Source organism: Lissotriton vulgaris, chromosome 9, assembly GCF_964263255.1.
Source record: "Lissotriton vulgaris chromosome 9, aLisVul1.2, whole genome shotgun sequence".
Lineage (NCBI taxonomy): Eukaryota > Metazoa > Chordata > Amphibia > Caudata > Salamandridae > Lissotriton > Lissotriton vulgaris.
In genome coordinates, this window is record NC_141697.1 from 231,743,319 (window position 1) to 231,768,012 (window position 24,694).

General features: G+C 45.4%; 1 protein-coding gene across 1 annotated transcript in view; it reads left to right on the top strand.

Annotated features, from left to right (window-relative positions):
- Window positions 1–24,694, top strand: part of PLEKHG3 (pleckstrin homology and RhoGEF domain containing G3) — a 608,515-nt gene that overhangs the window by 414,092 nt on the left and 169,729 nt on the right. Inside the window, exon 4 of the mRNA XM_086939446.1 lies at window positions 6,485–6,966. Coding sequence (XP_086795572.1) covers window positions 6,485–6,966 — 482 coding nt within the window. The remainder of the gene's footprint in view (window positions 1–6,484; window positions 6,967–24,694) is intronic.

Below are 24,694 nucleotides of genomic sequence, written 5' to 3' on the forward strand. Positions count from 1 at the left end.
CGGAAGCTGCGTGTCCTTCCTGTTTTTTTCGTTTCACTGTGCTCCCACTATGTAATAGGTGAAGCCAAGTGGCAGGTGTGTGGGTTTATTTGAATGCTATTATGTTCTCCTTGAACCGCAGTCCATGTTTGCTGTGCCAAATGCGGTGTGTCTGATATCAGCACCTGCAGTGATGTCACAGGAATAGTGTTTGGTGTGTATTTGAAGCATGCATAACTTACTCAAGAAAAAGATGCCTCGTACTTCAGTCACCACCTGCCCAGCAGTGGGTACCCATGCGCCCCAGCATAAGAAACAAACAACAGTCCTCCGGCACAAACACCCGTGCACACATTGATCCACACAGACCCATAACGGGATCTAGTTGGCCACTAACCAAAATCATGAGGGTCACTGTAATTATGCGGCAATGGAGGACCAAATTAAGCGGCATTGTTGACAAACTTATCCTGCAAGAAAAGACAAGTCATGCGGAATAGTATGTAGCAGTATTGTTATATAATTATTAATACTGTCTGGACAAAGTTGCACCAAATTAGTAGCAGTTTAACAGCGGAGTACAGCAATCTGCTACTGAAAGGTGGCCCTTTAACCTGTGCAAAGGATCTGCCATCGCACAGAGCCACATTTGACTCTTTAGTACATTTGATCCGTTGGAGCTAGAACATGTTTTTTTGTGTCAAATCTGCAAATGATGCCGTGGTCGTGCAGTGAGTGGCAAATGCAGCAGAATCGTGATTATCTGGAAAATGCCAAAGCTGCAGAATCATTTAATTCCACTGGCCTGAATATATTATGTTACTAAACAATGCATTAGTGTGTCACTATTCAATAATAACGCACAACTATACAATATATTGGTACACAGCAACCTTACCAGTGACCGTCCAATACGATTTGCGCCTAAATGTTACAAAACACAACCAAATAAATCATACAAAGATCACTTTGACTCCAGATTCATAAAGGACGCCCTGGCCCCAGAAGCGCTGTGGGGCTTACACAGGGTGAAAGCGCATCACAGAATGTGCATGGTATGTCGCGTGTGAGGATGCAAGATGGCACCAGCTTGGATCTGGCGTCTTACAGGTGATGTCTTGGAATGGAATGTATGGTCCGTCTCAACATGTGTTGGCTTTGAGATGTGTCACAACTTTACAATGGAATAACATTCCTGGAGATTAAATTATCTAAAAATTGGAAAGGAAATCAGATGCAGGTGCCTCCTTTTTGGATGATTGTCACTTTCGATCATTGTGTGTGGGTAGAGAAATGTTGAGTGTGGTACCATATACATTCAGAAACTTCCACCTGGATGGATAGTGCGGAACACATTGCCTCAGTTGTCTCTTTTACCAGATGGAGGTACCGTGCCTGAGAGAGCGCTTGTGATTGGAGGAGATCAAGGCCTCAGAGACGTGTAGGGATGTAGAGGGCTGATGCTATGTTGAGAGTTGTGCAAAGGGATGCTGACTTCATGAACTGAAAAGAGGGACAAGGTCTTAATAGACGTCACATGCAGAAGTGACGGTCACCGTATGACCAGGAAGGAGGCGCACAAGTGATGGTCTTCCACATAGTTGGAGCTGGGTTCAAGGTGGTGGTTAAAGTCTGCAGTGGAAAACAGCAGAGGTGGAGATATTCCAAAATGAAAAGAAGTTTGGGTATCAAGAGTACTAGATGTATAGAAAAATGCATTGGTGGCTGTGATGGAGTTCTGGGGAGTGACACAATGAGGGATCGATTATAGAGATGTAAGGGTGAGAGTAGAGAGAATGAAGGATAAGCTCTTGATGTCACTTTATCACCTTTCGGGAACAGCCCAATTCACTCATTCGCGTCATTCGGAAGAAGGAGGAATGTATAGCTATCAGATCTTCGGTGACAAAGTGGCAGATAGCCACTTGGTGGAGAAGTTGAAGTAACATAATTGAATACAGCCCCTAAGGGGCCACAGAGCCACATTGGAAACATTTCTCTGCTCACCACACCCACACAAGGTGCCTTGAGGTAGCAGGTGTCGGGGAGGAGAGCAGGAGTAACTGAAGGAAGTCCCAGAGGCTAGATGTGTTTTCTGAGGAACCCCTCTGAGGCCAGACCTCTCGCTCAGTCCACAATTTCCTGATCTGCATGTTGGAGGAATGTGTATTGGTCTGCAGCGGACCACTAGCGACTGCATGTGTGAAGTTTGTGTGTAGATTTCGTAGCTATGGACGATGCACTGTTGACCAAATAGTCAAAAGTTGGAGTATGTGCAGAGTTTTAACTATTTGGGCATATCGCTGGATACAAAGCTATCGTGGAAGACACAAATGGAAAAGAACAGGATAGCTTTATTCCATAACTCCCTGCCAATAATGAAAAAGCACAGTATTAGTTTCTCCAAAGCAATTTCCCCAGCCCTGGAGGTGTTCAAATATATAGCCCAAGCAGCCGCACTCTACGGGGCCGAAATATGGGGTCCTTACTGCAAAAAGAATTTTGAAATAGGAGAAAACAAATTTTATAGAACGCTTTTAAGTCTCCCTGCGCGAGCTCCTTTAATTCCGATTACCCTAGACCTGAATGTTAAACGCACTGACCATCACGCATTATTAAGACTTCTATTATTTTGGGTCAGAATTTGGTCCACTATAGAATTGCTACACTATGAGGTAGGTCTAGAGGAGATATTAAAGTGGGACCAGCATATGAGTATTTTGTGGCTTGGACATGTGTTTTTTTGTGGTTCAGAAAATTGGGCCTATCCCATTACTGGGATGACACAACTTAGTTGTCTGTAGCCTCAAAGAAACTGCTAAAAACAACCTTCTGGGCCCATATTCAAGACAGCGTGTTACATGGTCTGCCTAATGGATCGCTAACGACTAGGTTCCTTTTGTTTAAGGACGGAGCAAATGTTGAGCCCTTTCTTGATGAGGAGCGCCCACAATTAGCAAAAAGTTTATACATGAAGTTTAGATACGGTGTGCTACATATAATGCAATCACGTCACGATGGGCTATTAATAACGCTGGAACAGGGAATGATTTATGTTCTTTATGCCCAAATAAGGTCAAAGAAACTGATTTGCATGTATTATTCTTCTGTCCTCTATATGTCAAGCCTAGAAAGAAATTGATTAAATTAATCTGCATAAACATGGGTCCTAGGTCTTGCAGAGAGGCTGAAAGAATTTTAAAAACTGATACATCGCAACCAATTATATTCTGTGTCATTAATTTTTTCTTGCCGTAAGTTTTTTAAGGGCCAAATCAGGACTGAAGTTGTAATAAATGTGATTAAGTATTTTCAGGGCAATAATAAATGAATTTTGTTAGAGTATGCAGATACAAAAGGAATAATGGAGCCTTGTTCAGGGGAAATGTTAGTAAGAAAATATTATTTATTGTTTTGAATGTTTTAGGGATGGAAGCACAAACAAAGAACAAAAATCAGGAGCCCTTTACTAGTGTTATTATTGTTTTTATATCGATGCCTATTTTAAACATAATCATGTTCTTAATGAAATGGCGATAGGTCATATACAAGACCTTTCTTTGTATTCCCTTTCCATTTATTAATATTGTAAAATTATTACTGCAGTATTGCATATGTAAATTGTATGTGTTTTAATGCATCTTTTATGGTTTAAAAAAACCGGAATAAAGATTTTGAAATGAAATGAAGTAAAATAATTTAATACAGCCCCTAAGGGGCCACAGAGCCACATTGAAAACATTTCTCTGCTGACCACACCCACACGAGGCGCCTTGAGGTAGCAGGTGTTGGGGAGGAGAGCAGGACTTACTGAAGGAAGTCCCATGGGCTGGTATGCACCTGTTACAACGCATTCGTTACTCCGCACTACCATTACAACGCGACTTTTACAACGCATACCATTACAACACATTGCGCTGGGGGGCGCTATAGGATAGGGAATAAGTATAATTTACTATCCAACACCTTCCCTAGGGTCCACGGGGACTGGAGTTAGAATAGTAAATTATACTTACCACTATCCAGCACCCCAAAGCGCTATGCGTTGTAATGGTATGCGTTGTAATGGTCGCGTTGTAATGGTAGGTAGTTGTAACGGTATGCGTTGTAACATGGTACATCCCATGGGCTAGATGTGGGTTCTGAGGAACCCCTCTGAGTCTAGACCTCTCGGTCGGGCCACAATTTCCTGATCTGCATGTTGTAGGAATGTGCATTGGTCTGCAGCGGACCACTAGCGGGTGCATGCGTGAAGTTTGTGTGGAGATTTCGTAGCTATGGACGATGCACTGTTGGGCAAGCTGCACAATGAAGGTGAACACCAGCAACAGAGCGAGCTTCCTCACCTGCCTTCAAGCATGCATCAGGGCAGCTGCGCTTGGCCAATGGGTGACCTCTTGTTGCACCAGCAGGATTTGACGTCATTTAACTCTACCCTAAGTCAGCATCACTCCAATGAACATGAACAGCTACTTAGTCTTTCAGCATACAATTTGCACTTTAAGATTGTCATTTGTTTTTTACTCTTAGGCTATGGCTTGGTTAACAATTACATCTAATTGTGTAACATTTTACCTACCCTTTAATTTGCAGTTTAACAATCACCGGCATGGGCTAAAATGTATTCTGTTCCTTATAAAGTGCGCCTCTGTTCTTTACTCGCAGTGAAAGAGTGTCTCCTCAACCAGTGTCTGTCTCTCTGATGTTAATTGAATAGTGCCTTCCTCCATCAGGGGTTCCTACAGATCTCTCTTTGTTTCCATCAAAGGATGCCATCAAACATACCTTTGCCACACAATTATGTACCTGTTATGGAAATGTGTGTAGCCTTCCTACTCATGAATACTCTTTAACTGGGAGTGCTGAGTCAGCCTTATTCTAGTTTGAGGATGGGTCACCACACGCTGGCTGCAGCTCTGCCTCAGCATCCCTTTAGGATGCTGGATGGCGGTTGTGAGATGCTCCCGAACATCTGGAGCAAATGCATCCTGCTTTCTAGAACACTACAACCGTACGTCATGCCTCCCAGAGAGAAAAAAAATCTATTATTTGCTCTATTTTCAAAAAAATTAAAAGCTACTACCCACTCTGTAATGATTTTATCTGTCTTTTTTTGTTTTTTTGCATGAATTGCATTATTTTTGCATGAATTGCATTATCAAGGTGCTCTTATGCGGTTTTAGGTGTATCGTTCGTGCACAAAACCGTGTTCGGGACAAGGGAAATGCAACTTAATTTGCTTTTTAACCCTCACCTGGTTTGGATTTAATTCGATGGCTCAGCCAGGAAGGGCATTGAAGGGATGGTGATGTTCTTTGCGGGGAGGCTTGAGCTGGGTGCTTGGTTGTGTAGACCGGGTGACCACCCTTGGGTTAATGGCATGTGCAAAATATTTTCTACTCGCCCTAACCTCGTCAGCGTTTATCAACCTCTCCTTCCTACTCGGCTCTTTAGTTATCCTCACCCATGGATTATGCTTTTCTGATTTCAGCCATTGACACCTCACCTGCTTTAGTCTTGGTTATCTGACCCCCAGATGATGGAATACAAGTATTTTAGGCATTAGATTGATCAGTCCACAATGAAATAATGGTAATAAATGATGAACACTTCAAGTATAGAGGCTAGAACAGCAGAACTATGGAGCCGGTAAGCAGGTGTGTCTGTGCGCCTGCATCATGTGGCATAAAGTCATACCTCTGGTCTAGATAGTGGAGAAACGTATTTGCTGTCAGGATTCCTTGCTGCAGTTATTGGCCAACTGCAGTGTTCATGGGCTGAGCTTGAAGTCTGTGAGTTTGTCACAATAATTTCAAGGTCTCTTGATGTCCTATGGCCCAATAATAAATAAATGCAAAAGAAACAATTGATGGATGGAATGCTGGACATGCAAACACTCACCCCCAGTCACAGATCTGGGTTGAATCCATCATCGTTCTGCAGCTCACTTCACCACCCCAGTTTTGACCCAGCTGTATGCAAATAAGTCTTCACCATGTTACCTATGGGACCAATCTAGCTCAAAATGCCAAGCCAGGTCTCCCTGGACTGGAAACAAGCATTCAGGGACCGGTTTCAGGGCATCACCCCTCATCAGCCAGGTTAGCTTGAATCTAGTGGCGCAGTGAGCAAGGGACCCACATCTGGGCATTCCCTTCCCACTTTAGGCCGACAAATGCAAAATAAACATTGATGGATTTAACCCAGATCTATTGACGGGGGTAAATGTTGGATTTGCTCTGCATTCCGTCCATCATCTGTGTGTCTTTTGCTTTCTTGCCCCAATAATAAATAAGATACATTGGATGTAGTCACCGGTATTGTTCTTTTGGTGAGAATTTTAGCTGTGGCTGTATACTTCACTGTAATGTAGAATCAATACATCTGTAAATGCAATTGAATGCTTAGAAGAGAATGATGCTAAAATTAGTTTCAGTGCAAGTTTATGCTTATTTAGCTGGCCTTTGATAATCACACTTGTTTTATCACACTCTTCTCTTTCCAGACTCGTCCAGGCTCTCTGCTGTTTCATCCTCCAGCAGCAATGACCGAATGTCCATCGCGACCTCTCTCAGCACTGATCTCTCGGACTCTGACCGCCCAGTGAGCCTGGTGTCCACAGCCTCCTCTGACTCCCTGCCCAACAGCCACTGCCTCCTTGAGAGCAACTATGTTGGGTCCAGCATGACCCATGTGCGTCCAAGCACCTTGCAGGACCCAAGGACAGACCTGTATCCGGACGCCATGGAAACTCATGAACACGACAACCACAAGGGGGATATTGTGGCCTTCTCCAAGGCCCACCAAACACACAACAATAACAACAATGCAGCAACCCTCAGAGGACTGAGGGGGTCTGGCTCACACTCCCCGTTTGCATCCAAAGTTGGGGTGATCACTCATAAGCTTAGCTATGTGGAGCGTGTGGTGGTTGAGATTGTGGAGACGGAGAGGACGTATGTACGAGACTTGCGGAGCATCGTGGAGGTATGTGGTTCCAGCTATGTTTTATACGCTTTCTGGCTGTTCATGTTTTGCTTTATTGTATTTCACACGGATTGTGTGTTTCCTCCGCACAAACATTTCGATACATTTTGGAATAAGGTAGTTTCTTTGCAGAGATGTTCTTCCGGGTAGGATGGTGTTGCCCAGCCATGAGTGAGTATTCGTAGCACATGGCTCACAAAACAAACTTGATCCTTAGCTATCAAATGGCTAGTGATGATTTTTTTGGGCGTATGTCTGATGGGACTAATGAAGCCATGCTTCTAACGGGAAGGGTAGAACTACAAATCCCAGCATGCTTTTGCTAGTGACATAAATGTAAAAATTGGCATGCATTCAGCTGACAGATGGGTATGTCGGTGATCTGTAGGTGTTGAGGAATATTGAGATGCAGCGTTAAAATATGGCTCTCCCGCAAAAGCCCTCTTCTCACACAAATATGCCCACGAGGATTCATGGAGCACTTTTTAACTAGCCTTTCTATATAAATCATATACAGAAGTCTAAGAAATATCTCCACCTGAAATTAATCAGTTCAACCAAATTGATATATACATACACACACAGACACACACACACAGACGTCATTTATTTATATTGTACTCGAAAAAGCGGACAAACTTGCCTCTTTCTTTGCTGGAGAATTATGTATAGAGAATAATGTACTCTATGCTGATGGGATAATACATTATTTTAACAGCTGGTCAAATGATAATGAATTGGGGATCCTTGGATGGCCACACCCACTGACAAAGCTGATGTGATGTGTCCTAATGTCTCCCGTGGGTGTTATCGGAGAGTGATGAAATGTATTGTGTGTCCCAGTGATGGCTATGCACAGCTTTGCACTCCCGCTTATGACACGTTGTTCTATGTTTCTGGAAGTGGTCGAGCACTATATACCTCATTCTCTGGCGATTATTACACATTCACTTTGGTTTATTTCAAAATGGTTTTCTGCTTATGTGCAAGTGACTTGCTAGGGTATTTGAGAGTATACGGTTTGATTACTTGGATTTAGCAGATTACTAGATGCCACGTACAGGGGCGTGGGCAGAGAAGACATTATGTCCTTGCACATGTCTGGCCCTCCTCCCCAGGAAAATGTATTTATATATTTTTAGGTCGAGCTTCGACCTGTTGTATCTCTTGTGTGGTGTTTGCTCCCTCCGGTGACGATTTCACTAAGAGAATATTTTGCATGGCCATCACACTATTATAGTATGATGGCCCCTCTCACCCCTTCCACCCCCCCCCCCCCCCGACTACTGAGGTCATGTCAATATATAAACAAGGCTATTTTTATGAGCTTGGCACAGAACACCTACACTCGTGTTCTTTAACCCCTTCGCTGTGGTGGGAATTCCTCGCAGCGCTAAGGGGGCGGGGGGGGGCAGGGGGGTCGAGCGGCGCTCGCATGCTCGTGACAGAGCCGCTCCGTCACGAGCCGCGGTTGAGCTGTGCTCGTGACGGAGCGGCTCCGTCACGAACGCGCCCGCTCAATGGAACGCTCAGCGCAGGTGCGATATTCGCGCCGCGCGGCGCGCCGAGCGGGCCATGACTGAACCGCTCAACCGAGGCTCATGACGGAGCGGCTCCGTCATGAGCATAGAACGGGTTAATGTACATTCAGAACTAAGACTCTGGCCATGCTCACTTATCACTTCGCAGCGCCCCCAACACCTCGTCAGCGAATGAAAGTGCGCCAGGAGCTTCACCGGGTGGTGCAGGGCGATAGACCGCCATGTGCTCCTGTGTATACACACACAGACACATACATTTGTGTATGTGTCACTCATAGCTGTATATCGTAATCTATGCAGAAAGTACGAGGCCGCGCTTCGGCACACTTCACTTGATTTTATGGATACATGAATGCGGCTTACAGGAGCAAAAGGGCATTCTAGAAGAGTGGCCCCGGTGCCAGGGCACGAGGCACACGCCTGTTTTATGGCTCCGACTGCAGATTATTAAACGGTAACCTGTCCGGGGCAGAGGTTGGGCACAATGAATGCCCTGGAAGTCATGAGGGGTAGCGTGCCCCCTCTTGTTTGTTGCTGGAATAGGTTTCCTATTAGGAAAGCATCATTTAAAGCCACATGATTGACAAAAATAAACAGGCAGGAAGTGGCGTTCTGAGGTAGAATGAAAGGACTGGCGGGTTCATTCTCCTCTGCAGCTCTGACCCCAAACAAACTGGCACACGAGACAAAGGCACCGGCCTTCACCCACATGTGACACTTAAAGAAGAGCTCTCCAGAAGCATTCGTCACAAATGCGGGGAAAAAGTACAGAGAAAAAAAGAGATTTTTAACTTCATCACCATCCTCCGACATCATTGAGCACAAGTATTAAATACATGTAAAAAAAATCTAATAAGACAAAGAGCTTAAATAAACATAGAAACCCATAGGGGGAAGAGAAAATTCTTGTGAGGCGCCACAGCAGCAGACCACCGGGCAACTACAATACAACAGAGGGGAAAACTAAAAATGGCTGGAAAAAACAAAAAAAATTCGAAATCAGGTTGATGTGGTTCTAGAGAGATCCACATCTGCAAACCTTTCAATGATGGTACAGTGGACGATTGTCTGAAATCTGCCTCTCCCCTGCCTCTCTCCCAGCCTCGTAACCGATCTTGATTTTGTTGCCTGTTACATTTAACGCTCCGCATTCCCTCTCCATGACACTCAAGTTATCCTAATGGTTCCGCTTCTCTTATATCTACCTCTCCTATCCAAGCACTGCCTTTCACCTTTCATCTATCTCTCCAGCATTAACTTTATTCACTGATTCTGCCCCCTTCATGTCCACCTCTCCTCTCCATGCTCAACTCTTCATGTTTTATCTCTCTTCTCACCTCTTACCTCCATTCGCTGTTTCTGCCCCTGTGGCTTCCACTTCTCCCTACATGCGCTGCTATTCACCACTCTTCTCTCCGGCCTCTTACCTTGCTTCACCTCTTGTGCCTGGACGCAATACAGGCCCCTGCAGCACAGATTGACCCACAACACTTCAGAGGGCCCCCAACCCATCAGGGGGCTCCCGTTCAGCCCAGGGCCAATGAATATCTGTGAGATGTTGGAGACTCAGGGACCCATTATCACATTCTGCAGAGAGGGACCCCGTCATTTTGAGTTACACCACTGCTCTTATGTAAGTTGCAACATGTTCTCCTCTTCCACCCTCTCACTCTCCCCAAGCTGGTTACATTTCTTTTTTTCCATGCTATTCCTTTTGCCTAACCAACATTCTTCCCTTCTTTCATTGATTCTGCCATTACATACACATCACTCCTTCCCCATCTCCCTTTCCTTAAGCGTCTTGTTCTATATAGCTGTTTTGCCCCTTATGTTCAACTCTCTGCTGTACTCTGTCATCTCCCCCACCTCTTACTCTCTTTTGTGTGTCTAACCCCTTCTAGATGTGCCTCTCCCTCTATACTTCTATTAAAACCTAAAAAGAACACCAGACCTCCTTAGATTTAACCAGGAACACAGGAATTAAGATTTCAGGTGTAATCAAACATGATGCCTGGGTGTAGTGCTACCTTTTCAGATGTGCAAAACAAGGTGGTGTGTGGTTTGATGGGTTAAATAGCTAGGGTGTATCTTAGACGGTTCTTTGCACTCACCTCAGGGTGGTAAGGATGGATGCTGGGGTCACCCCTCCTACCAACCAGGGCCGGACTGGGAACCAGAACCGGCCCTGGCAAAGTGCTCGGCCGGCCCCCCTCCCCCCTCCGGGAGGAGAAGGGAGGGGGGAGAGGTGCGACCGCGCTCTATGACAGGGCCGGTTTTCAGCCGTTTTGGCCGGACTGGGAACCAGAACCGGCCCTGGCAAAGTGCTCGGCCGGCCCCCGCCACCCCTCCGGGAGGAGAGGGGAGGGGGGAGAGGTGCGACCGCGCTCTATGACAGGGCCGGTTTTTGGTCGTTTTTGTTACAGGGCCGTTTTTGCAGCATAACGGCCCTGTAACAAAAACGGCCCCAGGGACCCAAAACCGGCCCCCAACCATGCGGCCCACCGGGGAATTGCCCGGTGCCCTCAACGGCCAGTCCGGGCCTGCTACCAACTCAATGTTGTCATCTCTACTATTCTTTTACAGACCCAGTTGTTCAATATTCCTTTGTTTCATGTAAATTACATGAAAATAAAAAACAGTAAGCGATTATACTCGATTGCAGTTACTATTTATGATTGACTCTGTTCATGTTACTTTGGGATGCACATGCTTGTTTGTAAAATACCCGCTCACTACCCCCTCCTTTCTCCCCCGCCCTTCTCGTCAGCTATATGGATGGAAGTGTTCCTCGCTTATAGCTCTTTACAGCACTGATGAACCTCCCCTGTTGTCCCTCTATCAAGCCACTTGTCTGAATAATCTCAGACGTAAAGTGGAACAACAATCCGTTCCTTGCCCAAAAGTTAACTCCATTTAAGTTTCTGGAGCTGGGACTCTGCCTTGGATTCCCTCTTGTCATTTTTCTTCCATACCTGCCCTTCCCTTCTCCACTTCCTATTTCCGTTTTTCTCCTCTCCCTCCCCATTGGCCTCGCAAGCTCAACTTTACTTCCAAACCTCTCTCATACCTTTCATTCCACCCCTTTCGCCAGCCTGCCTAGCTTTAGTTTCCAGTAGAGAATGCTCTAGCAACTGAGGAGCCTGCCGTGGGTCACTCACTGCACCTCCAGCCAGTGGTTCACATCCTCCCTGGGTTCGCTTTCTCTCTGTGTCAGCCTGGGCTGCTCCCTTCCTCCAGCCTCCGCCCCCTTTTTCTCGCCATGCTTTTTTGCCCCCCTTTTCTGAATGAAGGAAAATTCAAGGCATGAGCAAGGTGCGTGCACAAGTCTGTGATGACAAGCGCGTGTGAAACTTTGGTGGAGATAAATTTAAAAACTGAACGGAGATTGGGTGGGGGGAGGAGTGGGTTTATTTACTGAACTGACGTGAAACCAAGGTCGGTTATGGGCGATTTGCTGTGTCACTAACAGCGCCACGGGCGCCTTGATTGTTGAACGAAACAGGTGGGAGCCGTAGGAATCCGGTCACCTGAAACTGTCCGCCTCTCAAAGAATTAATCAGAGGCGACGAATCGACCTGCAGGTGAAAAGATGACGTATGCCACACACAGGAGTCGTTCGCGATTTGTATTGTCAGACTGAAAAGAAGCACAAACACGCAACAATTTCTCCTTCTCCTAAGCAGCCGGTGCTTCCTGAAGTTTCTGCATGCTGGTCTTGGCAAGGTGAACAGGCAACATGGACAGATTCCGCTCGGGAGGAATGCGCCATACTTATTTGTTAAAAAGTGATTTTCTTTTAATACACATCAGGCCTAAACAGTAGTTGTTTGTATAGGGGTCCTTAAAAACTGCTGACAGGCCTGGTGCTGCTAGACGATCCTCGTGCTCTGCCTTGCACCCTTCTCCCCTTCCACCCTTCTCCCTCTCCGCCTTCCACCCTTCTCCCCCTCCGCCTTGCACCCTTCTCCCCCTCCGCCTTGCACCCTTCTCCCCCTCCGCCTTGCACCCTTCTCCCCTTCCACCTTGCACCTTCTCCATCTTGAACCCATATCCCCCTTTGCCTTGCACACTTCTCCCCTCTGCCTTGCACGCTTTTCCCCCTCGCACCCTTCTCCCCCTCGCACCCTTCTCCCCCTCGCACCCTTCTCCCCCTCGCACCCTTCTCCCCCTCGCACCCTTCTCCCCCTCCGACTTGCACTCTTCTCTGCCTTACAACCTTCTCTCCCTCTGCTTGCAACCTTCTCGCCCTCTACCTTGCACCCTTCTTGCCCTCTGCCTTGCACCCTTCTCGCCCTCCCCTTGCACCCTTCTCCACTCTGCCTTGCACCCTTCTCGCCCTCCCCCTTGCACCCTTCTCTCCCTCCCCCTTGCACCCTTCTCTCCCTCCCCCTTGCACCCTTCTCCCCCTCCCCTTGCATCCTTCTCTCCCTCCCCCTTGCATCCTTCTCTCCCTCCCCCTTGCACCCTTCTCCCCCTCCCCCTGCATCCTTCTCCCCCTCCCCCTTGTACCCTTCTCCACCTCTGCCTTGCACCCTTTTCTACCTTGCACCCTTCTTCCCTCTGCCTTGCACCCTTCTCCCCTCTGCCTTGCACCCTTCTCCCCTCTGCCTTGCACCCTTCTCCCCTCTGCCTTGCACCCTTCTCCCCTCTGCCTTGCACCCTTCTCCTCTCTGCCTTGCACCCTTCTCCTCTCTGCCTTGCACCCTTCTCCTCTCTGCCTTGCACCCTTCTCGCCCTCCCCCTTGCACTCTTCTCGCCCTCCCCCTTGCACCCTTCTCTCCCTCCCCCTTGCACCCTTCTCCCCCTCCCCTTGCATCCTTCTCCCCCTCCCCCTTGTACCCTTCTCCACCTCTGCCTTGCACCCTTTTCTACCTTGCACCCTTCTTCCCTCTGCCTTGCACCCTTCTCCCCTCTGCCTTGCACCCTTCTCCCCCATGCACCCTTCTCCCCCTCCGACTTCCACCCTTCTCTACCGTGCACCCTTCTTGCCCTCTGCCTTGCAACCTTCTCGGCCTCCTGCCTTGCACCCTTCTCGGTCTCCCCCTTTCACCCTTCTCCCCCTCCCCTTGCACCATTCTCCCCCTCTGCCTAATACCCTGCTCCACCTCCGCCTTGCACCCTTTTCGACCTTGCACCATTCTCCCCTCTGCCTTGCATCCTTCTCCCCTCTGCCTTGCACCCTTCTCCCCTGTGCCTTGCACCCTTCTCCTCTCCGCCTTGCATCCAAGCATTGGCATAGCCAATAGGTCTCGCCTTTGGGACCTTTTAAGTGTTAAGCCATGCAACAGTTGTGCTGCATAACTAAATACTTATAAGGTCCCAAAAGCAAGACCTATTGGCTATGCCAATGCTTGTTTTTTGTTGCGAGCCCTGCAGGGTGCTCTTGATGCCACTGGAGTTAAGCTATCCTGGCTCATGATGGCTGATGGCCACAAACCGGTCCTAGGATGCTTGATTCCGGTCCAGGGAAGACATGGGTTGGCAGTTCGGGCTGGACTGTTCCCATGAGGCACAGGCTCAAGGCTGATTTGCATGTGGCCATGTCTGAACTGGGGTGGGGTGGTGAGCAAAATAACGATGGATTAGACCCAGATCTGTGACTGGGGGTGAATGTTTTGCCATTGTGCAACATTCCTTCCATCATCTTGTGTGTTTTGCTGTTCGCCATCATTGAGGGTGCTGTTGACCCTGTAGCTGACAAGTTCACAACCTGGCTGACCTCTTCTTGACACTCTTGTTGAGAGAGGGACACTCGTGTGCCTCTGTGCTTTGGAGCTCACCTCCCCAATCGAGAGCAGCTCACCCTGTTTCCCTAGGAGAGGGTCCTTTCCAGTCAGTCCTTGGTTCTGAATGATTTTGCTGCAGATGCTCCGTTTCTACATAAGCGCTGTAGGTCCCGCAAGTGGTGTGAAAAGCGCTATATAGTTACCAATACAATACAATTTGGTGAGGGTGCTCCCTGTGTCAGCCTCTCTGTAACTAAGGGTACCAAATGCCACTGCTTCGGGATGAGCAGACGATGCTCTGTAGTGCCTCTAGGTTAAGTTGTTGTTGATCCCCAACCTCTAAACAAAAGAGTGCTGCTGACCCTCAGCCTCTAAACAAAAGAATGCTGCTTTCCCCAGCCTCTACACAAATTAGGTTCCTGCCTATCTCCAGCTTCTACACAGATGGGAGGGCTGTTAATCCCCATACTATACGCAGATGAGAATGCTGCTGATCCTACGGTCTCTCACTTGATAGTTCGATCCGAGGTTGCAGCTCTCACCTGCCTTTAGGGAGGTTGTTTCCCTTCCACTTCGTGCATCTTGCTGAGATGCTTCTCACCCCCTTGCTTTTGAGACTTCTGTCTACGACCTGTCCTCAGTTGAGAGTTCTGCTCGCTCTTCCTAGCAGCAGTGCTTCTCTTCAGTTGTACATGGTCTGCTTATAGAGACGAGGGTGCTCATCACTCCATGCCCCAGGTGGAGGCCCATATTGTAGTTAAGGATGCTATTGACCCATGCCTGTAGCCAAGACAGTGCTGTCCCATGCCTCTCGCTAGGACTCCTGCTCCCTGCTTTTATGTGGATTATCCCCACCATCTACCTACGAGAGACGACTGCTCATCCATGCCTCTAGCTGACACTACTCCTCACCCCCACCTCTCTGGCTGATACTTCTGCTCATCCAATCCTCCCTGACTGACACTGATGCTCACCCACACATATTTATGGGTTTCAGAGTAGGGTGCTAATCGCCGAAAAAAAGCCCTTAACACCTTGAATGCTAAGGCAATTCATCCCGGATGCTGTTCTTTAAAAAATACCATTGTTCATGACGAGCTCAGCCCGTCATGAGCACATGAGCAGTGTACTGCATGACGAGCTGAGCTCGTCATGAGCATCAAAGGGGTTAAACACCCCATCAGGGGTAGCAAGCGTTATATAAATCCAAACTCTTTTCTCTTCTCTATCCTTCTCAATACAAGTAACTCACTAACATATTCACCACTCAAATTACTTACATAGCTCCCTATACTAAGTCACCACTAATCCTTTATGGGTTCTGGAGTATCGAACTAGTTGCCGAAAAAGCGCTTCAACAGCCTATCAGGGATATCAAGCACTATATAAATGCAAATCTTTTTCCCTCTAGTATCCCTCCATTAACCTTCTCAATCCAAATAACTGACTAACACATCCACCTCTCATATTACTTTCATATCTCACTATACTAATTCACCACAAATTCTTTAGGGATTCCGGGTATCGTGCTACTCGACAAAAAGGGCTTCGACGCCTCGTCAGGGGTAGTCCACGCTGTATAAATGCAATTACAATACAATTACAATACTATTGCTGTGTCAGTGCCCTATGCTCTTTGGTAACATGCCATTTACTATGTTAATTGCACCTTACTTTCGATTATTCCCTCTAAACTGTATGATTTTTTGAAGATGAGGAAACAGGCATTTTTAGGTCGAGCCTGGGCAGCGCATGCGCTGCTCTGTGAGGCATGCTGTATCCAAGTATGGTATTGAAAGCCCACCCACTCTTTGCCCATATTTGTCATTGACTTGTCATTGTGCTTAGTAAATTCTGGCTTCTATTTGTTAATAGGCTTGTTAGTCCCTTCATTGTACCGCCTTGTCAACATTTGTAACCTTACATGAGGACTGGCCCTTTTAATTCTGATGTTACACCCTATGTCCTATTTAGTCTGTAAGAACTATTTTCTTTAATGAGTTTCTCCTACTGGAGGCAGACATGCTTTCCTGTAACATTCAGTTTCACTTTCCCTTTCCAAGCAGCCAGTACAATGGTGGCCGCTTTGAAATGAAATAGATCTCACATTTACCAGAGTTTGAGCTATAGGCATTGTAAATGACCATGCCTTTTATTTATGTGTTAATTATAAAAACAATTAAATAAAAGGCCTTGTCGTTTACAATGCCAATAGCTTAAACTCTTGCAAATGCGAGAGCTGTTGCATTTCAAATGCTTGTTTTTAATACTAAGAAACAAGTGCTTACATCGCCTGGCAGAAATGGATGAAGCATTCAGTGGTTCCTGTTTTAAGTTTTTGCCCTAGGACTCACTGACTTCTGGCAAGCCTGGTTTTGTCACTTCCCCCTATCACCACATAATTGGTAATTTCCGTGTTTTTGTTTAACTTTAATGAAAAAGGGGTGCATAATTGAACCATCATATTTTTAGCATGGCTTACAAATATCAAAAAATACCCACGGATGTTAACTATATGAATTTATTTAATAGATTCTCCTTGCTGATATTTTGAAAATGTGTCTCGATTTTACCATTTAGTGGTCCAAAAAACCCACAGTAATCTGTAAAGCTTTTCATGTGGCCTTGAAGTGCTGTTGTCTGATTGAACTAATGCATCCACTGCAAGAAATAGTACATGACCCGGTAACTGCAGCTAGAAATCCCAGCAGGGCTTCCTCAGTGGCCGCTAAGCCTTTCCTCTTCCTTAGGTGTATGCAATGATTATCTTTGAGATAAGTAAGGCTAATTGTGTTGCACAGGATCAAGAGACTCCTGAGGGCTAAGGAGCCGTTTACACTTGTACATGCTGTGTCTGTTGGTTAGTATTCAATCTGGATATTTAGGTCATGGACACGTTGTGGTCCTCATAGCTGAACGTAGCAGGGTCTTCACCGGGAGGCACTGCAAGGATCTTACATCACACGGATGGCTCCCAGTCAATAGAACATATCCAGACCCACGTTTGTACATGTTTTCCAGGCAGTATTTAGTCATGAGACAGACTAGCAGGATATAAACAACTGTAAAAAAATACCAGCATGCACTTTTTAGAGTGTTTAATGTTTCTGGGAAAGTGTGCTTTTTTTGTTTAAAAGACGGTGCGTTATACAGCCTGACTTGACATTTGTTCCTGCAACTCTATATGATTGCCAGGTTGTCTTGACCTATTGTTTTTCATTCTCGAATGTTGGAATATTTTGTTGTAAACTATCAGCCAGCAAAACGTTGACCTGTATTGAAGGGTGCGGGCTGCCACGCCATGCTCTCTAATGCTAAGAATAAAAAGCATCGCAAACGAATACATCTGGCGTTGACTGCCAGCCATTGGCAATTATTTTGTTTTGTTTTTTACAAACATTTTTTGTTCTGGAAGCTGCCAGGCCCTCATTGAATCTAAAAAAACAAATAATACATTGGGCGAAGACAAAACATTTTGTAAAAAAAAGTTTTGGTCTCAAAAAGTACACATAATCATAGTAGTCCCTCCCCACTGAACTGAACTACTTTTTGTGTGGATGTGCTTCTTGTGAAAGGGCAGCATGCCGTATCTCATACTGAAGTCAGCCATTTGAGTGGAAGAAGAATGGGAATGACAACAATCGCAGACTAATGGATGATGTTTGGCTGAAGCCACAATAAATAAGTGTTATACTTACTTATAGTAAAATCAAAAGGTTTTGGCTAAGAAGACCTAAAAAAATCAATTTGATTTGTATTGGCTGCCAGCCTCTTGCCTTTGAGAAAGAAGGCAATAGAGAAAAAACTAACACTAAAGAAATGATAATCTAAACACAAAAAATACTGGCACTAAAGAAGCAACCTTGTGTGTGGACGTGATCTCTTTATGAAAAAGCAAAATGCAGTCACTCAAAGTGAAGTGAACCAGTCAGTGGCTGAAGTAGGCTGACCCAGTGCCCCATACTTTATGCTGTACTGGGCGGAAGCAAAATGTGACTGACACCACAACAGACCAATGGATGAGGAGAGGTGGCTGAGAAAGCTCCTTCAAGTATGTATTTTTTACATATTATTCTAGAAAAATCAAAAGGTTTTGGCTAACTCTAGACTCAAAGATGGGCCTCCATTCCCCTGTTTCAGTGTTAAACAAGCATGGGCAGAGCAAACCGTTTACACATTGAGAACCTGGTGGCCTTGCCAGTGCCTGTTGGTGATGCTGCCCAGCATCAGAAAGAGGGGGTGGGGGGCGCAATGACTGGGCCATGTCATTTTGTAGGGACGCGCATGCATGCGATGCTATGCATGCATGTCTAAAAAATGACACGTGCCCCATTTTATTTACTTACCAATCAGCGGTAGCTCAGTACATAAAATGAACTAACATGAAATAGTATTGCTAAAGCATTTTTTTAAGGCAGCAGGGCTGGCAGCTATTTCCTGTCTGGTTTCCCCCCCTAAAAAAGAGTTTAAAAAAATAGGAGACGTGGGAGCAATAGAGGAGCAAGTGGAGCTAGAACACAATGGGGATTGTTCGGGGATGGGAAGACCATATATATGAGGGAGAGCTACACTGTGGCGGAGAGAAGTACAAAAGCAAGAAGGAGGTAATTTGGCAGTGGGGATGAAGCACACGAGACAGAGCTTTCAACACAAGGGAGATAGCAACACGAAGCACAGGGGCAGATATCTAGCAGAGAGATGTGCACGAAGGAGTGAGATGGAAATCCAATGCATCTCGTGGAGTCTTAAGCAGAAAGAAAAAGAATTCCCTAAAAGTGAGAAGTGAAAGGATGGAATCCAGCCAATCAGAGAGATGATAAAATGGCCATGCGCCAGGGGTGGAACAAACACAGGTAACCAAGTGAATCAGTAGTAAGTAATTAACGTGCTGTAAGACCCTGTAAGTGGTTGGTAAGCCCACAGTAGCTCTTTTCAAAGAGACAGCTTTCACTGTCTGGTAGTCTCGACCTAAAAACAGCGATGATTGGGGTGCAACAGACCCCTCACACTCCTGGGCCACGGTGCCAATGCACCTGCTGCTTATTGATAGCTGCACCCCAGGATGCACATACATATGGGCACACTCCCTTTCCAAGCAACCGTATAATAAATTTACTTTTAGGAGCATGGTGTTTATGGCAGAGGACTCTTTATCATAGAAAAAAGTGATGGAGGGAATGCTTGTATTAATCTCCGCCACTGGTAATTACTTACTCGAGACACATCCCAGTCCATCGTTATTTTGCATAGCATGTGACCTCAGTTTGGACCCAGCCATATGCAAATCAGTCTTGACTCTGCTCCAGTGGGAATAGTGCAGCCCGAACTGCCAAGGCAGTACTCCCTGAACAGGAACACAATTCACCCAGGACCGGTTTCACTATAGTTATGGCTCATCAGCCAGGTATAGCTTTGTTCCAGTGACCGAGTGCACGGTACCCACGTCTGGGCACACCCATCTCACTTGGGGCGACGCACTAAAGCATATAAAAAAAAGTGATGATATAATGCTTCAGTTAATCTAAGCCACTGGTAATTACTCCGGCTGCATCTCAAACGGTCCTGGATTGCTTTCTGAATTAAACGAATGCGCTTTAGAAAGTGCTATTCTTATAAAAACAAGCACATAGATGTGCCTGTTGTGAGCACAGGTTCAAGATGCACCTCCTGGTAGTCGCCTGGGTCGGACTGGGACAGAAAATAGGCCCACACACTAAAATAATAGTGGCCCCCAATTAGTAAATTAGATCGCTAAAAAAGTGACCCACATTTTCAAATCGTGGCAGTTTTTATACTTGTATAGACCAGCTGAAAAGGTGTTTTGCAAAGTATGGGCGTTTACATACATTTGTACTTGCTCCTGCCAATGTTTGTGGTAATATCAGAGACAGTAAAAACATTCCCACAAGACCGTAAAACAAGCTGCAAACAACCAAACAAGCATTTGCAATGCAATAGGTCTCACATTTATGAGTTTAAGCAATTGGCATTGTATTGGACAATGACTTTCATTTATCTGTTTTGCTAAATAACACATAAATAAAAGGCATTGTCATTTACAATGGCAAAAGCTCTAACTTCTAAATGCCAGACCTATTCAAAGAAGCGCACGCCATTGTCCTGGGCTGCTCGGAAAGTGAAAGTGTGCATGGTGTGCTGAATGTTGCAGGAAAGCATGTCCTGCCTGCAGTAGGAGAAACTCATTAAAGAAAATAGTGCTTACAGACTGGAAAAAAAGTACCATGTAACAACAGAAGTAAAAGGGCCAGTCCTTGTGGGAGGTTACAAATGAAGATAAGTCGATACTAAGGAGGGACTAACAAGCCTATTAACAAATCAGAAGCCAGCATTTACGAAGGGCAATGACACAAGCCAATGACAAATATGGATGGAGAGTGGGTGGGGCTTCAATGCCATACTCCACTACAGCATGCGCTGCCCAGGCTCGACCTAAAAAGACGCACATGCTGATTTAACAAACCAGCCCACCAGGCGCTGCCAGATTGCCATATAAACCAGTCTAACCGTGGTAATGGTGCTCCTCAAGAAACTAAATAAAAACATGACCAGCCTGTGTAGAAACAACTAACTGCACTGTTTAACAGTAAAATGCAGTGTAACCCTACCACTCATTGCTAACATTTGGTGTAGATGCATGCCTTCGATTTGTTCAGTTAGCCAGTTGTGGGATAGAAGGCTCCTGGAATAAACTAACTAGTGTAGAGCAATGCAGACTGCAACGTGCGACATAAAACTAGAGACCATAATCTCCGGTCACGTCCTGTACTAAGCAACTAAAAGGAATAACCTTTCAATCAACTATGGTTAACGGCTGCAGCATTTTTCTTGTACTGCTTATTGTTTCAGCTGTTAGATACTAAGGCTGGCACGTCTAATGCTGCCAGGAATGAGGGGTTGTGATGGAAGGTGCTGTATATGAGATGTGCTTCATTTATCCAGCTTAACAATGGTCAATCTATCGCCATCACAGTAACAAGCACTGACCATGACAACAGGCTTGTCCTTGGTCATGGCGATATTGGCTTTGCAGTGCCATTATCATTACCATAAAGTATAACAAAAAGCGTTATTAGATGGCTGCCTGTGGGTCCACAATAACGTGGCTGCAAATGTATGCCATTGTAGCCATTGTGGAACTGTTTTTTGAATGTTATCATTAGTTTACGATTCCTGCATGGCTAAAGTGAGACTTTATGGAATGCTAAATAATACTAACCCATAGCAAAGATTGTTGGTAAATCCAACAGCTCTGTGGCCATGGCCTGGCCTGTTGGCTTTACCAATGTTTGTTTTTATACGTAGTATGGAGCTAAATCTGCATCAGAGGATTTCTGCAGTTACAGGCCCCTTGTTTTAAACATAATGTATTATGTAATTTATTACAAACCTGGTCAAGTGATCTTAGCGTTTGGCAAGATTCTGGGCTGGCTGTAGGGCAGTGCAACTGGTGCATCCTCACCTGGCACTGACCTTGAGGGCCGCCGTGTTTGGAACTAATATAACAAAACTTACAGGTTTAATACACCTGCTGCCGAGCTCCTTTTGCACCCAGCAGTTTGAAGGCAACAATAAAAATGCCAAGATAACTTTGGTGATTAATGTCCTTGACGGAGTTTTGTTTAGTGGCGGTTTAGACTCCTAAGCAGTGCAGAGGGTTAATGTGCCTGCTGCAAAGAACGTGTACCATGCATATCACAACTGTATTTTATGTGAATAACTCTTTGACAAAATGAGTAGACATACATTCTTATTTGTAAAGTCAACCCAATCACTGTGCTGTGCTTTGAAATACTGAGTTTGTGCTTCTCTGGACCAAGCAGTCTTTAAATATACAGACTGTTAGTATGAAGGACACCTTTATTCCTACACCACCTTGTCATCATTTTGTTATGTAACGTTTGCTATAGACTGGTTTACACAAGTATAATTTGCTGCCTCTTTATAATGTGTGTGATGTAAAGTGCTCTGACACACTGCACTGGTATGAGTAGCGCTACACATCAAATGAAATGCATGTGAGAGAAGGGCTAGGGAGAGATAAGGGGCATTGCTGGCGGGTGGTAGTGAGGAGATCCTTGAATGTGGTGGTCATGGGGGGAGGCGGGGGGCAATAAAAAGATTATTGTATTTGGCACCACCAGTACTAAAGTTAGGTCTGGTACGATTGTATTTAGAGAGGCTGATAACAAGGCTATCTGCAGCAAAGACCTCTGCTTACAGAGGTTTAAATGCAGAGTACCATTGAGCAGTGCAATTTCTAGCATTTATTTGCACCTTTAGAAAATTAGCTGCGTAAGTGTTCTCTGCATGCATACTTTTTATTATCATTGTTACATATTTTAGACTGGTAGTGGTATGCCTTTTATTTTTCTGTTCAGGTTTTATCGGCTGTTTATATCAAGTACCATTCTCAGCAAGAAAGCTGCCTGCGGTTTAGAGCAGGCCTCTGTTTGCAGCACCTCATTTTTACCTATTCACTAATGTTCTGTTCCAGTAACCATTGTGCGCTCATGCATTCCAAACGATGAGTCAAGTAGCCAGTAGGCTTGGCATTGGCTGACAGCTTTTTGGCTTTGTCAGTACTTGTTTTGTTTAGTCATGGTTTGATTTTTTTTGCACAACCTTATTGCTGGGGAAGCTACTGGGCTCTCGTCAGTAAAAAAAAAAAAACATCTGCTGAACGCTAAAATTCTGATCTCCAGCAGCACACATTGACTTTATGGTTCCTGGCGCTGAAGGGGAATTACTTTGCGTATGAATCTGCTTTTTGCAAAAGGGCAGAATGTGTCACTCACAGTGGTTGAAGTTGGCTAACTTATCGCCCCATGCTGTATGATCAAGTGGACAGAAGAATTATGTGACTGACACAATAACAGACCAATGGGTGAAGGGGGCTGGCAGTAAGCCCCTACAGGTATATTGTACATATAGTTAAATCAAAATTTAAGAGTTAAGAAAAAAAAAGAAAAATTATGCTTTGGAATAAAAAAATGTATAGTACTTTGGCAGAGTTGGTCTGTGGCCAGGCATGAATCCAGTCATCCGTTGATTTGGGTGGGTTATGGCACTGACTGGGATACTGTCGTAGCTGGAGCAATTGTGAAATGCTAGAGCTGCCTACCACGCAATTATTATAGAGTTGCAACCTATTTATTTATGAGATGTGTTCAGCTTTTTAACTACAGGCATGTAAATGAACCATTGGCAAAGCCAAGAGGTGTGACGCTGGCAAGCATCCAATTTTGTAAAAAATGTACTTTTCTTTTGCAAATAAGTTCAGTTTTGGAAATAAATGGTGAACCAATATATAACGTGCATTGGTAAATGTATTAGGTTTTGCCTATGTGATCAATGACATTTAGACGTAAGGCACATTACGGATTCAAAATTGTGTTTTTGCTGCACCTGTGCAAAGTGGTCATGGACATAAAATACACACTTGTTCGATTTAACACTAGTGTGCAATCAGTGCAGCACAAATCGTTGCACTGATGCAAAGCACCAAATGGCCTTCCTTGTGAATATTTCACTTGACCAGTTACAAATGTAATGTAAAGGACCCGGTTACAACCTAACGAGTTTTGAAAATTTTAAAGTGCTTGAGTGAGTAAAAGAAGAAAAGTAAACGGCTGTACAGTTTGTACAAAAAATAACAAGGCAAACAATTCCTGAGTTTAAATAGAAAAATAACAGAAACTTAATCAAATATACACGCAGTCAAAGACGTAAGTGTATTCCTGTGCCTTTCAGTAGGCTCTCGAGAAAACATTTACATCTAGTGGACTGGATTTTCTGACAGAGTACTGCTATGCAACAGGAAACACTGAACTCCAGCAAGTGCTTTTTATCCCAGCTCTGGATATTCGCTAGCACCTGACCTGACCTGGAAGTTAACAAGTTGAAACCGGAACTTTTCGTTTATGCTTGGTTGTTTTTTAGGTCTCGCCTGGCGTTAGCAGCGCACATGCGCTGCTTTAGCCATGCGAGTGCCTTTTGTGATCGATTCTTCCAAAACTTTACATGCACGCGTATGGATGGACAAAGATTGCTGCTCTCGCCATTCATCCAAAGCTAAACATGCACGCACACTTTTGAACAGTCCGACATCTTGTGCCAATAGCTTTCTATTGTTATGGCAACCAAGCTGCTGCTTCGCGTATGCAGCTTGCCAGAGTTCTGTTGTCATGGCACCCAAGCTGCCGCTTTGCGTATGCAGCTTGCTAGAGTTCACTACAAACGCGCGGCATGGAACATGTGCCTAGACTTATGGAACTTTTGTGCTACTTCGTGAGACTTACGTATGTTAGTATCCAATCCCATCTTCTGAGCTCATTTGGGATTCACAGGCGGGCACTTTTTATGGAGTCTGGCTCTGAAGGGACGAGAGCCGCTGCGGTTTCAATTTGTCTCGCAATGAGACATAAAACACGCTTGCTCCTT